The following is a 16,785-nucleotide window of genomic DNA, read 5'->3' on the forward strand; positions in this document are numbered from 1 at the left end:
GAAGTCTCTAAATAGACAGTCCTCCAGAGAAGATATACAGATGGCCAACAAGCCCATGAATGATGCTCAATATCATTAATCCTTACATAAATGTAAATCAAAATCACAATGAGATACCACTTCATACACATTAGGATACCTATAATAATATTTTTAATGGAAAATGACAAATGTTGGTGAGGATGTGGAGAAATTGGAACCCTTATACATTGCTGAGGAGACCATGAAATGGTGCAGCAAATATTTTGGCAGGTCTTCAGAAAGTTAAACATAGAGAATTACTCTATGGCCCAACAATTTTACTCCTAGATATACATCCCCCCAAAATTGAAAATGTATGTTCAAACAGAAAATTTATATCAGCATTATGCATAATAGCCAAAGAAGGGAAACAACCAAATATCCATTAACTGATGAATGGATAAACAAAATAGGCAATATCCACACAATAGAATATTACTCAGTCGTAAAAAGGAATGAAGTATTGCCATAGGCCACCACAGTATTTGGCAATACTGCCAAAACAGTATTGAACAAAAGAAAACAGACACAAAAGCTATGTACTGTATATTTCCACTTATATAAGATGTCTGGAATAGGAAAATTCATAGAGATAGAAAATAGAATGAATAGATGGGCTGGGGGAAATGAAGAGTAACTACTTTTTTTAAGATTTTATTTTTAAGTAATCTCGACACCCACCAATGGGGTTTGAACTCACAACCCTGAGATCAAGAGTCCCATGTTCCATTGACTGAACCAAGCAGGAGCCCCAGTGGGAATAACTATCAATGGGTACAGGGTTTCCATTTGGGCTGATGAAAATGTTCTGGAATTAGACAGTCATGACGATTGAACAACGTTCCTAATGTACTAAAACTCACCAAATTGTACGCTTGAAAATGGTTAAAATGGTGAATTTTATCTCAATAAAAAGAAGAAGAAGAAAAAAGAAGCTGGGGGGATGGTAATCCTAAAATAAAAAGTAAAAGGAAGAATAACATTTTAAAAAATAGAGCTGATTATCAAAATCAAAAGCCAATCTCTAGCAAGAGTGATCAAATAAAAAATGAATGACAAATGGACAGTTATAATGGAGATTTTAAATGGCATTGGTGAATGCCACGAAGAAAGGCAGTTTGAAACGGTAGACTTGGAGAGGGTTCCATAGAGTCCACAGTCCCATCATACCACGTTGGCTCCTTCTAGGTCTCTGTCTTCATGTCTGCAATGGGAGGGGCCCAGAACAGGGAGTCTGGTGGTCCTCATGTGCTGCATTCAGAATAACACAGGCTTTGTAGGTCTCATGCGTGTTAATCATCAACCTGACAAGCAGCTGATACTTGAGATCAAATTACCAAGCAAGGAAACAAAATTCAGAAATACTGTACTTTGAGTCCATTATTAATGGACTTTCCCCCCCTCTTACCTTCTCAGGGATTTTATTCATTCGGGAAACAAATATTTAGTGAACATTTACTCAATTTGCAGAAGTCCTGCCACAAAAAAAGCAAGTCACCTATATTCTATTTGCAGAGATCTGGTAAATTCAAGCAGTGCGCTAACATGTCTACTCGGGAGGAGTGTAACTGCACAAATGATCAGAAGTTTTCACATGCTGTTGCTTTCTCAGATTGCAGAGAAAAGGTAAGGTAATTTTTAATTGCCTGAAGACTAAGTACTTTCATATTAATATAAGATTCTGAAGTGTGCATTTTGATTAAATATGAAAGTTAAGACATGGAACTAATGTCTTATTATGACATAGAACTAAACAGGGCACAGAGCTCGGAAGATCTGGATTTAAATATTCCAAAACAAGGTAACGAACCACCACTGCAAAATAGAATAATACTTGCCCACACTGTCCATTTCACAGGCTTCTTATAAAGATACACACACGTGTGTGTGTGTGTGTGTGTGTGTGTGTGTATCTATATCTATATGAAAACAACTTGTAACCTGTCATACACTACACTAGATTACAATGGATATTGATTCATTCCGAAATTATTGAGTATCTAATGTGTATCAGTACTGGGAATATAGAAGTTGAAGTCCTTATAATCAAGGAGCTCAGCTTGGTAGTATTGATAAAATAGAAGACAGTACAGTATTGTTTAAGAGAATGGGTTCTGTGTCAAATATTTGATTCTGTTAATCTCGAAGTGTTCAGAGGTGTATCAGATGGATATTGGTGTTTGCATTAGCTAAGTTAAATGTGCACTTAAGTAGGTCTATTTCAAGGCCTTGTAAGACTATATGATAGCATTATAGACTCTCTCGCTCTCTCTCTATATTTATCCTTTATATAAAATCACTTAATACCATATCGAGCATAGCGTTAGCGGTGAATTGGGAAGGTTGTTATATATACCCCTACAACTCTCCCCTCACTGAATTGCAATAATATTTGTTGAGCTTTTACTATCTACTAAACACTGCTCTAAGCACTCTCCATGATTTGCCTCATTTAATTTGAGGCACAGACAAGCCAGGTAATTTGCCAAAGATTACATCATTAATACATGAGAGAGCTAGATTTGGACTCTGACTCCAGAGCCTGAGCTTCATGAGTGTGGCTGAAAGATCATGGCTGGATGGGAGAGAGGCGGAAAGGTGGTGGGCAAGGTCCAATTCATGCAGTGCCCTATGAGATATGAGTTAGCCAAAAAAGTTTGAATACCATCATAATGAATTCCTGAAAAGGGCCAAAAGAAAGTTACAAATTTTGTTACCACAATATTTGTGCATTACTTTTGGAGTTCACGTTCATTCTACTGTAAGACAGATTGTTTTTCATGGGCCGAGAAGGCAGGAACCCTAAGAGGCGCATGTCATTTAGAATGGCCAAACTCTTGGGGAAATATATTTATTCACCCTTTACGAGGAAATGAAATTAGTCTTGAATTTTCCAAATTGACATTCATTCTTGGAATTTGAACTTTAGGTTCCTCGTTTTAAGTTTCCAGTTACACAATATCCAGTTTCTTTGGAAATTTACAGTGAGGATGGACGTATCCCAGTGGAAACTCCATATCTGGTTACCGTGACAGAAGTGAATAAGAGGGGAAAACTGGAAACTAAGTAGGGTTTGCTTTCTTCTATGGTTATTTTGTCTTATAATTAATGTTGTTATTACCTAGGTAAGTGGCTTATAAAATCTGTTTACACAAGGAACAACCAAGAGTCAGACACCTAACTGACTGAGCCACCCAGGCACCCCTCTTTGGAGAAGAATTTGAATCAACTGGCACATTGCTATTCACTCTCCTCCTCTTGCTCCCATGTATTTCATTATTACTTTCGGTGCCCTGGATTTCATGGCATAAAAGCATTTTTGGTAAAATATTTGAAAAGCCATTTTGTAGATGAGAGGCAAAAATGATTGAGTTTGTGCTACATAGTTGTCTCTTTTGACTGCTTTTGCAATATTACAGAGGAAGTTCTAAAAGTATGGCCAGATAGCCTATAGAACCTGTCTTCTAGGGGCACCAGTCTGGCTCAGTCCGAAGAGCATGCGACTCTTGATCTCAGGTCATGAATTCAAGCTCACGTTGGGTGTAGAGATTACTTAAATAAATAAAACTTAAAAAAAAAAGAATCTATCTTCTAATTTTACAAGCAAAGTTTCTTCAAAATTCTATGGTAAAATAATTTAAGGGATGCAGAAACTTTATTAAATAAGAAAAATGAGGGGTACCTGGCTGGCTCAGTTAGTAAAGCATGTGACTCTTGATCTTGGGGTTATAAATTCAAATCCCACATTGGGTGTAGAGATTACTTGACAATAAAATCTTTCGGGTGTCTGGGTGGCTCAGTCGGTTAAGCATCTGACTCTTGATCTCAGCCTAGGTCTTGATCTCAGGGTCACTGAGCTCAAGCCCCACATTGGGCTCCATGCTGGACATGTAGCCTTCTAAAAAAATAATAATTAAATAATAAAATAAGATCTTTTTTACTTGGGGAGGGGCAGAGGGAGAGAGAGAATCTTAAGCAGGCTCCATGCCCAGCTCGGAGCCCAACGTGCTGCTCGACCTCACAATCCTTAGATCATGACCTGAGCTGAAGTCAAAAGTCAGACTATTAACTGATTGAGCCACCCAGGCACCCCAGAGGTCTTATCCTTCTTGATAGTGTCCCTGAGGAGATGCAATGTTAGCTACAAGGCCTAATTTTCCCTAAATATATTTTCTATATAGTCAAGCCGAATCGAAAGTCTGGGATAACTTAGTCATGTTATAGAGTAAAATCCTTCATTGTACTTTGATTATGTGGCAAATTTTATGCAAGATGTGAAAATATTATAAGTATGCTTAAAAGATACTTCATGTACTTTTAGAACACAGTGTACCAGACAATGTAAAAAAGTTGAAAAATTACTTAGAACCACGTCTTAATGCTCCAGTGTATAATCCTTTAGGCCTCAACTTAAGTATAAAGGTGAGTTGACAGAACTTCTGTTTTTCCTGTTTTGAGTTGAAGTAAAACATATATGTCTAAACAAAGATTGGTTTAAGTTTTAAAGTATAAGCATCCATCAATGGTAGAAATTGCATCTTTAAAGTATATGGAGGGTGTTTATTTTTCCTCCCTTTCTCTTGATATTATTATTTCTAAAAGTATCTGAAAGTTGAATTTGACATTAACTTACTATGTTTTGAGCTGATAGGCAAAACTAATAGATTATTTTTCAAGATGGAGTAGAAAGGGTATTTCCAAATTTAGGGAATAAAACGGTTTTGGTATCCTTCATCTGAATGTACACAGGTATGTCTTCTGGTTCTAGCTGCCCGTAAGAACACATGAAGTTGATATAATCCAGATAATTGTTACAAAAGCTGATAAAAACAAGTGGACATATCAAAACCATGAATATGGGGATTAGCCCAAATTACCTATCAAGGTCATGTTAGGCTTTATGTTTACATTTCTTCATTCTTTTTTTTTTTTTTAGATTTTATTTATTTGACAGAGAGACACACAGTGAGAGAGAGAGAGCACAAGCACGGGGAGTGGGAGAGGGAGAAGCAGGCTTCCCGCGGAGCAGGGAGCCCGATGTGGGGCTCGATCCCAGGACCCTGGGACCATGACCTGAGCCGAAGGCAGACGCTTAGTGACTGAGCCACCCAGGCGCCTTATATTTCTTCATTCTAAAACCAAGTTTCAGTTATTGTCCTTCTTCCCCCATTTTTATTTTGATACATGAAGTAGATGCCCTAGGAAGGGGATCCTATCTTTCTTTGCAACATCTATAGGTTAAGTGGCTCCAGTGTGTATTTTAACTTAAAGGAACATACGTGTCTGTGCTGCTAATGACCAAGTGCCTTTTTTCCACAGGGCTCTGAGCTTTTTCACTTCAGAGTGTCCGTTGTTCCGGGGGTCACTTTTTGTAACTTAGTTGAAGAATTTCAGGTATGGTAAATGCACAAGGTACCGATGGGGTGATGGCTGGGGAAATAGCATAACAAGTGTCAGTGCAAGAGACACAAAAGAGAAAAAACGGCAAAATTTGTGTGATGGACAAGGCCTGGAGACAGGGGATCCTGGAGAAAGGGGGGTGACATTGTCAGTAATGATGAAGGTAAAGTGTATGACATGTAACAGTACCCATCAGTAGTGGGAAAATTTTAATAAGTGCCTGTATTTGTTTTTGTTCTCTCTCCATCTTCCATTTTTAACTCATTTTCAGACTTTTACCACATTTCCTCTCACCCCATGTCCCCAAAGAAACATATGTCTTTAACATTTTAGTTTCCATTACAATCTTCCTGATTATCTTCATTGTAATGGTAGAGTCTTAATACACCAAAAGCCATCAAGATCTGAAAGTTTTGGGAACCAAAATCAATCTCCCCAAATTACCCCATGTTGTGCAATAATTCAGTTATGCTTCTTCACATAACGACAATGGCTACCAGGATGAGAAGGAATGAGGATTTGATTAAATTGATTAATGACTCCTTCATTATCAAATACTGTTACCACATTATCAAAAACAAGATCTCTCTCTCTCTCTCCCCTCCCTCCTTCTTTCCTTCCTCTTTCCCTCTCCCGTTCCTCCTTCTTCCCCCACACCTCTCCTTTTTCTATCCTGACCCTGCCTTAAGGCCAGCCCCAGTAATGGATCTGCACTGCTGTAAATGTGTGTTAACTAACTGGAATTTAAATAAAAACTTAAAAAATAAAATAAAATTGGTGAAAATATAGTCATTCAAAAAACAAAAACAAAGAAGCATAGCAAAGGCTTCAAAATAAACCTGCAATATAAACACCACTTAAGTTCTGGAATAACCCCTGAGTGACACAGGAACCAGAAAGACACAGAGCATAGCCAAAGTTTTGAAACTGAACTGACACCAGAGCCACCACTGAGAGTAAAGTGTAACTTGATCTTAACTCAACCAGTGTAGCCAACTGCTAAAACAAACAAAACCCCAATATTTTCCAGAGAATTTTTAATAAGACTCAGAGTCTCACAACAGAAACATCTTAAATGTCCAGGATAAAATCCCAGATCACTCAATATGCCAATAACTAAGAAAATATAATAGATTCTCAAAAGAAAAGACAATCAGCAATTGATGGCAAATGAAATGATCAGAAGATGTTTTAAACCAGCCATGATAACCAGACTCTGTGAGGTAAAGGTAAACGAGTTTTGAAATGACTGAAAAGGGAAAGGGAGAAATTCTCAGCAGAGAAATGGAAGCTATAAAAAAGAAAACCAAATGGAAATTTTAGAACTGAAAAATATAATATTTAAAATTTAAAAAATCACTGGATAGATTTGCTAGCAGAACAAATATGCAGAGAAAAAAAAATCAGTGAATTTGAAAACAAACGAGTAGAAATCCACTCTGAAGAAAAAAGACTTTAAAAAGAATGGCCTCAGGGATCTATGTGATAGTATCAAAAGTCTGACCTTTTGGTCCCCAGAGTCCATGCAGGACAGAAAAAGGGACTGATGCAGAAAAAAGAAGGATGATGAAGGGGAGGAGGGGGAGGAATGGGAGAAAAGGGAGGAGGAATGGGAGGGAGAGGGAGGTGGGAGGAGGAGTGGGGAGGGGAGGGGAGGGGTAAGGGAGGGGTAAGGGAGGGGGAGGAGAGGGAGGTGGGAGGAGGAGTGGGGAGGGGAGGGGAGGGGTAAGGGAGGGGTAAGGGAGGGGGAGGAGAGGGAGGTGGGAGGAGGAGTGGGGAGGGGAGGGGAGGGGTAAGGGAGGGGTAAGGAGGGAGGGGGAGGAGAGGGAGGTGGGAGGGAGGAGTGGGGAGGGAGGGGAGGGGTAAGGGAGGGGTAAGGGAGGGGGAGGAGAGGGAGGTGGGAGGAGAGTGGGGAGGGAGGGAGGGGAGGGGAAGGGAGGGGAGGAAGAGGAGAGAAAAGAGGAAAGAATAAAGGCTGAAAATGTCCCAAATTTGGTGAAGACGTAAATTTACATATTTAAGAAGCTTAGTGAATCCAGAGCAAGATATAGAGATTCTGCCTAAACATATCATAACCAAACTACTAAAAATGAAAGATAAAAAAATATTGAAAGCAGCCAAAACAACAGCAACAACAAAGCCATGTAAGTGAACAATAATTTGAATGACTGCTGATATTTCCTCAGAAACCATGGGAGCTAGAAGAAAGTTGCCCAACATGGGAGGAAGGACTGCCAATCCAGAATTCTGTATCCAGTGACAATATCCTTCAGGAATGAAGGAAAAATAAAAGCACTCTCAGATGAAGGAAAACCAAGATAATCGCTGTTGGCGGAACTTCTCTTTTTAAAAAACACAAAGAATTTCTTCAGACTGAAAAGAAGTGTCAACAGAAGGAAACAAAGCTTCTGGAATGAAGGAGGAACCACAAAAAAATAAAAAATAAAAGAAAGACGGGAAGTGATTGTACAGTTAACCGAGGGAGAGAATCATTAACAGTAGAAAAAGAGTGTAAGTTTCTTGGGACTGTCGACACCTGCTTTTGAAAGTATCCTGAAACAATGGGGATTTTTGCGCACCTTAAAGGACATTATTGGGGTAATTGACAAAATTTGAATAACGCCTGTAGATTAGAGAACAGCACTGTCTCAGTGTTGATGCCTTGATGTTGGCAATTACACTGTGGCTATTTAAGTGAATTCTTTGTGTTTAAGAAATACAAGTCGAAGTATTTTGGCAGTAAAGAGATAATGTGTCTAGGAGACACTCTTCTATGATTCTGGGGTTTAACCTTTTTTTAGACATGGTGTGGAATATTTGGATAGTCAAAGAAGAATGGAAGGGAAACATTTGAAGAAAAACTGTTTTCAAGAACTGTAGACATGGCCATTTAGCTGGCGAATACAGAATTCAGAGGTGATACAGCCTTCTACTCTTAAAAAATAATGGATGGCTTAACTGAACAAGTGAGATGTTTCTAGAGTCTAGTAAGGTGACTAAAACTTTATTTTATGTAAACATTGGGTAAGGAAGTCATTCTGGGTGGAGGGAACAGCAGCAGCAAAAACACAAGTAAGAGAAAGCATCAAGCTTATCTCTTGAACGGCTTCTATCTATTTGGCTGGAATGTAAGGTTCTGTATGAGAAAGTGGATAGGTTAGGGTCAAACTGTGGGAGACCTTAAAGCTCATAATAAGAACTTTAGAATGTTCCTGTCAGCAAGAAGAAGCTATTAAACATTTTTGAAAAAGGTGTTCAGGGATGGAGCCCATGGTCTACAGCAGTCCAGTCAGAGTGAATCACAGGATTTTTGCACCAAATGCTGAGACATGGATTTGCTCTTTTTTGATGATATTGAACAAAACAGCTTGTGGCCCCAAGAGCTGCTGTCCAGCCATGAGGGCTGTGGGGTCTAAGAGGGGAGATACCCAACACTGAGGAAGCAGAACGGAAAGATGCAAACTAAAGCCAAATAGACCAAGATTACAATGAATTGTTTCCTCTGGCTCTTTCTAACTTCAGCATGGAAAAGAAAATTCACTTTTGTGATTACACATAGCATACAATTGTCTCTCTCATTGGCCACAAACAGATTAGATCTTTCTTAACAAAGCTAATCATCCATACTCCCTGATGGTCCTGCTTAGAAGGAAGATTTTTGTTTTCTTGTAGTACCATCCTGAAGACCACAAGTGGAATATCACATCCAATATCTAACATTTTCTATCAAATTCCCAATAATTCCAGTACCATTGGGCACACACCATTGGCTCTACAGTACAACAGGAGATGGCTAAGCCAGCTGATCCATTACCACGAGGATACTTAACTGCCCAGATGGGAAAGAACGGTTTCTCACTGCTTTCCACACCACTTAGCCAGGACCACCTTTTCAATTCTGCTGCTTATAACATCCCACTTCCGGTACCAGTTCTGTATCATCAAAATTATTTTCGTTGCAAATAAAGCAACTTCACTTTTTTTTTTTTTTTTAGAGAAAGAGTTCTGTTTTCTTTTTTTTTTTTTAGAGATTTATTTATTTATTTGAGAGAGAGAATGAGATAGAGAGAGAGAGAACATGAGAGGGGGGAGGGTCAGAAGGAGAAGCAGACTCCCCGCCGAGCGGGGAGCCCGATGCGGGACTCGATCCCGGGACTCCAGGATCATGACCTGAGCCGAAGGCAGTCGCCCAACCAACTGAGCCACCCAGGCGCCCTTCACTTTTTTTTTTTTAAGGTGTTTTATAGACAGACGGGTGTCTTACAAAAACAAATCTGGCAATGTTATTATGTCAACATGGATTGACAGCCCAGAGAGGAGGCTGAGCGGTTTGTTCATACAAAGGGAGGTAATAAAGCTCACAGTAGCAGGATTGAAAATGGAAAGGAAAGAATGAATCTGAGAGATATCGTAAAAGAATCGATGGCATATGAGGGTTGTTTCAAAGAAAAGGCATACCTCCTTTGGTCAGTGGGGAGGATGGTGGTACCTTTAACCTGAGCTGTATCCTAAAGCGCTTACCCATCCTTAGCATTTTCCCACATTCTCCACTGTCCTATTTCCACTCATCTCTACTTTCTTCTACCTCAAAATATGATCTAGCTTCCTACTTCACAGAGAAAACCCAAGTCACTGGGCTCGAACCACCTTACTCTCTATATGCCCCCACTTCCAGAATTAACGTATATGGCACCCATCCTAGCCTCAAGTCTCAGAGAAAAAGACACCTCTGTGCCTCTCTGTCAACAATCCGTCTCTCTTCTAGGCACTCGTCTTTTATTTGTTATCCATTCAGGTGTAGGAAGCGTTTGAATATACAGAAGTTTCCCTATGTTGGCACATAGAGGATTTTCTAAAAAGATGACAGCTTGAAGGAGCACATGCTTATTCCTCTCCCTGGAATGCCATTCTTCTCCTTGTCTTCTGTGAACCCACTTGTTCTTCAAGATGCAGCTCAGGAAGTGCTTTCCCTGGTCACCCTCGCAGTTAGGCATTTCCTAACTGTGTTCCCATGGCACTCTGTCGTTCCTCTGTAATTGAACACAGAGTGTTTTCCTGCCATCTAAGTATCCTGCCGACCTCTGTGGTTAAAGACCTAGGACAATAGAATTTATGTTCTGTATTGCGTGCAAACGGTTACTTACCAGATTGTCCAGAGACTGTTTCTAGGCTTTGTGGATGCTGAATATCTGTAGGTACCTGAGCAGAAGTTTGCTAAATTGATTAATAGTGTCTCCACCGTTAATGGAAATCATATAAAGTTCAGCGTCTTAAATGACTAGATTCAGAAAACTAAAAGACTGTGCTTTTTCTGTTGCAGATTTATGTTGATGAAGTACCATTGCCATTTCCAGGACACACACTCATAGCTGTTGCAGCGGCTGTAGCGCTGGGGGGGTTAATTTTTACAACATTTATGTTTCAAATACGTAACATCCACCCAAGTGATATGTGCCAAAAATTGATGAGGAGAAACAAAGTGAACTTGTCAAATTTCAGCATGAATCAGATGGCTCATAGATCAAAATCTGAATAGGGAACCGGTGATAATCACAATTTTCTCTGAATGTCCTGGCTTTATGAGACAATTCCTAGAACAATATATTTAAATGTTAATATAAAAACAAGAAAAAAATACTTCAGGATGACCATTTATAACTCAAATCGCTACTCGTCAAATATGTTTACTGTTCTGTTTTCTTATTTTAAATATGTGGAAAATGTCTTCTGTTAACGCTTACATAGAAGATTTTCCTTGAAGTTTTTACAAAACTGTAAAATGAATAAGCATCTCTGTGTGGACTGCGTTTTCTGTATTTTTTAGCTTGGAATGGGGTTTTGGTATTTTTTGGCTTTTATTGACTAGAGCCCATGCTGTGGGATCAGGACACCCGAGCCTTGCTCTGTTCAAGAAAGAACATGGGTAGAATGCAGTCATGCCAGAGAAAGGCAGGTGTCGGGGAGGCTCATCTGCAAGTGTGCTGGCAGAGCTTCATGGGAATTAAAGAGAAAGCCATTTGGGTTTCTTGAAGCAATTTCAAAACGAGATAGTAGTACCTAAAAAGAGGGAAATGTGACCTCCATTATGGGGGTGTTGGAAGAACACTGGGCAAGGTATTGGTTTACAAACCTACATACAAGCATGTGGAATTCCAAAAGATGTACCTCTGCATGCTCTGTCAAAGCACCCGTTCCCAAATAGAAGATGACAATACATTCCGAGATCAGAGCTATAGTCTCTTGGCAAAGCTCTGAAGGAGTGGCACACTGCTTTGACAACGTAAGGAGAAGCTAAGTATCTAGTCCAGAAGAGTGTGTTTTCCTCATATACCGGGAACCAAGAAAAGCCACATGACAGTCTTGGTTTCCAATTCAGTGGAATCATTATCGTGTTCACAGAAAGAAGCACTGCTACACTGGCTAGAGAGACCCCTTGTTCAGGACACAGAAAGCAGAAATCTCAGTAGGGTTTTATTAAGTGAAATCATTCACTCTCCATCCCTTGTCTCCCAAGTGACTGTGCTGTAGCTATAGGAAACCACCCTGTATACTGGGGATTATGACACGGGACATATATTCCAGCAACCAGGGAAATTGCCAGTGTCCAAGGGGCCATTGTGCATGAACTTTCAACAGACCTTCTCCTTATCATAAGACCACCCGTTTCTGGGTGACAGAGTAACAATAATGCAGTGAATCCCAGAACATCAACGCATTGCCTCACTTGTTTTTGTGAAGTTGCGGACAGAGTCAGAGGCAAATTTGCCTCTGAGAGATCAAAACACTTAAGAATCCATACGTGCTGAAAAGATGATTGTATCTCCCCAAGCGTAATTAAAATAAAATGTTGACTTAACACAAAACTTCAACATATGTGGAAGTGAGAATAACTTCTGTCTAGATTTTCTGATTAGAAAATTCTGAAAAAATTCATCAGGGCTTTACTATTCGCATTTTGGGGGGCAAGGGTTGTCCCATTCCTTGTGTTGGCGCATAAAGGGGCAGAGATGGAAGAATACCATGGAAGCATATAAGGCTTTCGGAGCGAATGGGCAGGCTGGGTGTCTTCACCCGGCACCCAGAACTACCTTGTACGTTTGCAAGTAGGATAAAATCTCAGACTCTTCACAGAGATTGATACAAACAAGACGTAAATTTGTTCATGGGTCTGCGGGTTCATGAGAAGAGAGTAACCAGATCTGTACTACAGCCTCTATTGGACTAGATGCCACTCAAAGCTGCCACTTTTAGAACCAAAATGCATTAGAGCAGAATATTCTAAATGGTATGTGATGTGGGCTGCCTCACATTTCCCAAACGACCTGCCAGGTACTGTTTATCCTTCTATGTGGTAGGGAATGCAAGGCGCTCTTGCCTGTCCTTTACCCTGGATTAGGAGGCCCCCACAGGCTCCAGAATCTGAATTAGCCCAAACTTTGCTAAAGTGTATTCTTGTTGAGTTTGACTTTCTACTCCATCACACATATACCATATCAAGATATCTTAAGAAGTTGCTACTACATGCTTCTCAGGTCCCTGAAACCTACTATTCTATAGCATAGTGAGGTGGTCAACTTGCTTCCCACCAGACTGGGGCACAGAGCCAGAGCGGGCAGAACAGTAAAGGTACATTGCTGCCCTGCCAAGGGAAGGATTGAGCTTGAACTAGAGCAATATGCCAAGTTCCAGGGTTTTCATCGGTTGCCCCTGTACCATGATTACTGTGCCTACTCTGCTGTCATTATGAGCATGCTGGACATGGTGGTCCTCGGCACTGCCCATCTCCATCAAGACCAGGCATCCAGCTCTAACTACAGCACTACCCACCCTCATCCAATCCTGCTATACAGCGTGGTGGGTAAGAGCTTGGCCTCCAAGGTAGGAACACTTGGGTTGGAATGCTGTCTTTGCCACTTTCTAGCTGTGCTATCTTGAGAAACCGATTTCTCTGTGTCTCAGTTTCTTTGTCAATATAATAATGTGACTTACTTCATTGGATTGCTTGTGAATTAAAGGACTTAATACACAAAGTGCTTAGAACAGAGCCTGGCACTTAGAAAGGGCTGTAGAAACATTACCTATGTACAGAGAAGGTCAGGGAGCATGCCTTGAAAGATTCAAACTCTTCCTTTATCAATCCACTCTTAATGACCAAAAAAAAGGAAAGAGACATCCAGGTGTCATCGGTCTGAATTCCTCTCCACTGGTCAGGTGCTATATGGCCTTTCAGTGTCACCTGGCATGGTGCACATATTGGGCCAGATTTGCATTAGTTAATCCAATCCCTTAGAACCCCAGCTAGCAGCCTCAGCTAGCATACTGAATACAGCATCACTATGGCAACAGATTGAGAATAATCAGCACTATGTTCTTCAGTCTTTGGTCAAACACCTCAAAACTGCTGGCCCATAAAAATTTCCCCGGGGTTTTGACAATAAAAGGAGCACTGCAACTGTGGGATGTAACTCTTTTCTGTTTAACACCTTCCTGTCTATTTTGAGTCCAAATCCACCAAAGAGTGGGGCACAGGAGGGATTTTGAGATTCAGCCTGCAAGGGAGGCCATCAGGAAGCTGTCAAGGTTTCACTGAAGGAAGACTTTAGATGGTATTTGCTTGGCTGAGCAAAGCAGTCAGATTTTAGAGCAGCAACAACCCTTACATCTCAGCTCTTGGGCTCAGGGCAACAAACAAGTATCTCTTGCTCACTGGTCTGTGGATTGGCTGTGGTGGTTTGCCTCCAAGCAGGTCTGCCCTACATGTCTGTGGTTCTGGACCATAGGCTATAGAGCAGGGGTCACCCAGCCAGCTCTTCTCACAGCACGGGACCAGACAGAAGAGACCGAATCATCTGCGCTACCTAAAGCAAGGCTGCTCACATTCCATTAGCCAGATCAAATCACATGGCCAAGCCCAACAAGACTTTTGTTCTAAATAACAAGTTTTAAGATCCCTCTCTTACCTGACTGCTTCTGTTTTCTATTGCTGTGTAACCAACTCCTCAGTTTAGTGACTTAAAACAATAACTACTTTATTTGCTCAAGATGGTGTGGTCTGGGCTGGACCTCGTTGCATCGTTCTGCTGGTCTTGGCAGTGGTCATTTGTGCAAAGCCTTCATCAGCTGGGCACCTGCACTTCCCTATCACTTCTCCCCACTGCCAACCTCCTCCTGTTAGCCTCGTCCTCCCTGCCAGCCTCGTGCTCCCCTGCTAGCCTCCTCCTGCCCCATCAGCCTCCTTCCCCCTGCCAGCCTCCTCCCTGCCAGCCTCCTCCTCTTTGTGAGCCTCCTCCTCCCCTCCCAGCCTCCTCCTTCCTCATCCAAGATTATTTGACCCATTACTCAAGGCCCAGTTGAAATGTCTTCCCTATTGCAAGGTTTCCTCCTTTCTTTGATAATTAGTTTTCCTTTACTTTGAATAGCATTGCATGTGCTCATTTCTATATTATCATGCTTATTAGCCCACTTCTGCTATTTACACACTTGTCTGCCCCTGCACTGGGTGTGGTGCTAATTTGCTGTCACATTTCCTTGAAATGCCTATCTAGTATAGTGACTACTGCATGCCTGGTGTTCAGTAAATGATTGAGGAATAAAAACACTTTATTATCAAATTCAGGGGAGCAAGGGAAACCGTAAGTACAACACAAGAGCATCCTGTTATAAGAGAAGTTCAGATAAAGTAGCAAAATACCTAGCATCCCACAGGCACAAAGTAGATAATAAATATTTGTTGAAAAATTTATAAATGAATACAAAGAAAGGACTCAAAAGAAGAAGCTTTGGAGAATCCTTATGATTTTGATGTGTTCTAATTTATGATGGGATATGAGTTTAACAAAAGTAAAAGGAGTGGGGTTTTTTTGTCTCTGATTTTAAGAGCAGTAACTGGAAAATTTAGAAAATAAAAGTCTAGGAAAGAAGAATTAAAATCATACCACTTAAATTTTGGCATATTTTCTTAATCTGTTAAGTTTGGGATCCGTGTGTATGTATGTGTATATTCTATAACATGACTGCCAAATGACATTTGTAGTTTACTATATGTAGGTTTCTCCTAGTTAAAAAAAAAACCAAAACCAAAACCCCATGTCTAGATTTATTTAGTGTGACTTTCATTAAAGATGCTTAAAATTATGAAATGTGTTCAGTGGCACTAATGGCCCTTATGTTGAGGTTTTGCTTGGTTAGAATAATCCTTGCATAGGAGCCCTACATCTTAATGGTTCCTGCACTGTCAGTAAGCACAGTGCCCCTTGTTGGTTGGTTGGTTGTTAGCTTGTTTTGGGGTGGCCAGTGGTGAGCCCAGGAAAAAGGGTTGCCATTTGAGGAGTCTCATGTGAAGTGGAAATGGCCAAATTGGATCTCGAAGGATGATAAAGGTTTTGAGAAGTCAAAAAGAAGAAGTAACAAAGAAATGGAAGAAAAATTTTCAGAGAAATAAATGAACATTGAGTAGCCTCGTGTAGTATAGAAGATGGTAGGATGTATGCAAAACATTTCAGGTTGTGTGCAGATTTGGATCTGTTAAAGACATTATTTACTTTCAGTTTGCATGTCTGAAAGAAGAAAATGACAAAAGGATCGAAGGTTTTCCAACGATGAAAATAATGTGATTTTGTTTTAAGACCCAGCCTTTTTTTTCTGCCTGCAGTTCGTCTATTATCAATGTTAACAATCTTGTGAAGACCCTTCTATACTTTTCTTTCTGTTCGTATCTAGTTTCCCCTCCTCAATATAAGTTAGCCGAATGGCTATGGAAAGAATAACTGTCAGAGGCTCCTGGGTGGCTCAGTGAGTTAAGCAACTGACCCTTGACTTCGGCTCAGGTCATGATCTCAGGGTCGTGAAATCAAGCCTGGTGTCATTGGCTCCACGCTGAGCTTAAGATTCTCTCTCCCTCTCTCTCTGCCCCTGCCCCTGCCCTGCACTCTCTCTCTCAAAAAAAAAAAAAAAAAGTGTTGAAACAAGGGAGTGAATGATTACAGGTTCTGTGCTCAATGATCTGGTACTTTTTCCCATGAGAATGAAAAATCACACTACAACATCTTCAATGTTCACTTGGGGTCAAGGACCTTGACTTCGACATTTTCAGGAGGACACATACATTTAAACCTCCTAATAAAGCGGCTGCTGTCTTACTCATAGAAACCTATTCAATTTTTACCCTCTAACTCAAATCAATTTTAACAAGTACTTATCAGACCCTTGGGCATCAGACCCTTTGGTATCTGCAGGAGAAACTAACGAAGTCAGACAGTCATCGTCTGCGAGGGCTTTCTTATATTTTATGAATAAATTCTGGTTCATTCCCTATTCAAAACTATTCTCATGTATGATTTGTTGATTATTGACACTCGAGGTAAA

General features: G+C 40.5%; 1 protein-coding gene across 1 annotated transcript in view; it reads left to right on the forward strand.

Moving 5' to 3' along the window:
* The window catches only part of CATSPERB (cation channel sperm associated auxiliary subunit beta), a 111,330-nt gene extending 99,065 nt beyond the window's left edge, over nt 1–12,265 (forward strand). Inside the window, 6 exon segments of the mRNA XM_027569473.1 lie at nt 1,537–1,647; nt 2,951–3,070; nt 3,072–3,087; nt 4,343–4,443; nt 5,341–5,415; nt 10,742–12,265. Coding sequence (XP_027425274.1) covers nt 1,537–1,647; nt 2,951–3,070; nt 3,072–3,087; nt 4,343–4,443; nt 5,341–5,415; nt 10,742–10,957 — 639 coding nt within the window. The 3' untranslated portion in view covers nt 10,958–12,265.
* Nucleotides 12,266–16,785: the final 4,520 nt, after the last annotated feature.

This window comes from Zalophus californianus, chromosome 6 (assembly GCF_009762305.2).
Source record: "Zalophus californianus isolate mZalCal1 chromosome 6, mZalCal1.pri.v2, whole genome shotgun sequence".
In the NCBI taxonomy this organism is placed as follows: Eukaryota; Metazoa; Chordata; class Mammalia; order Carnivora; family Otariidae; genus Zalophus; species Zalophus californianus.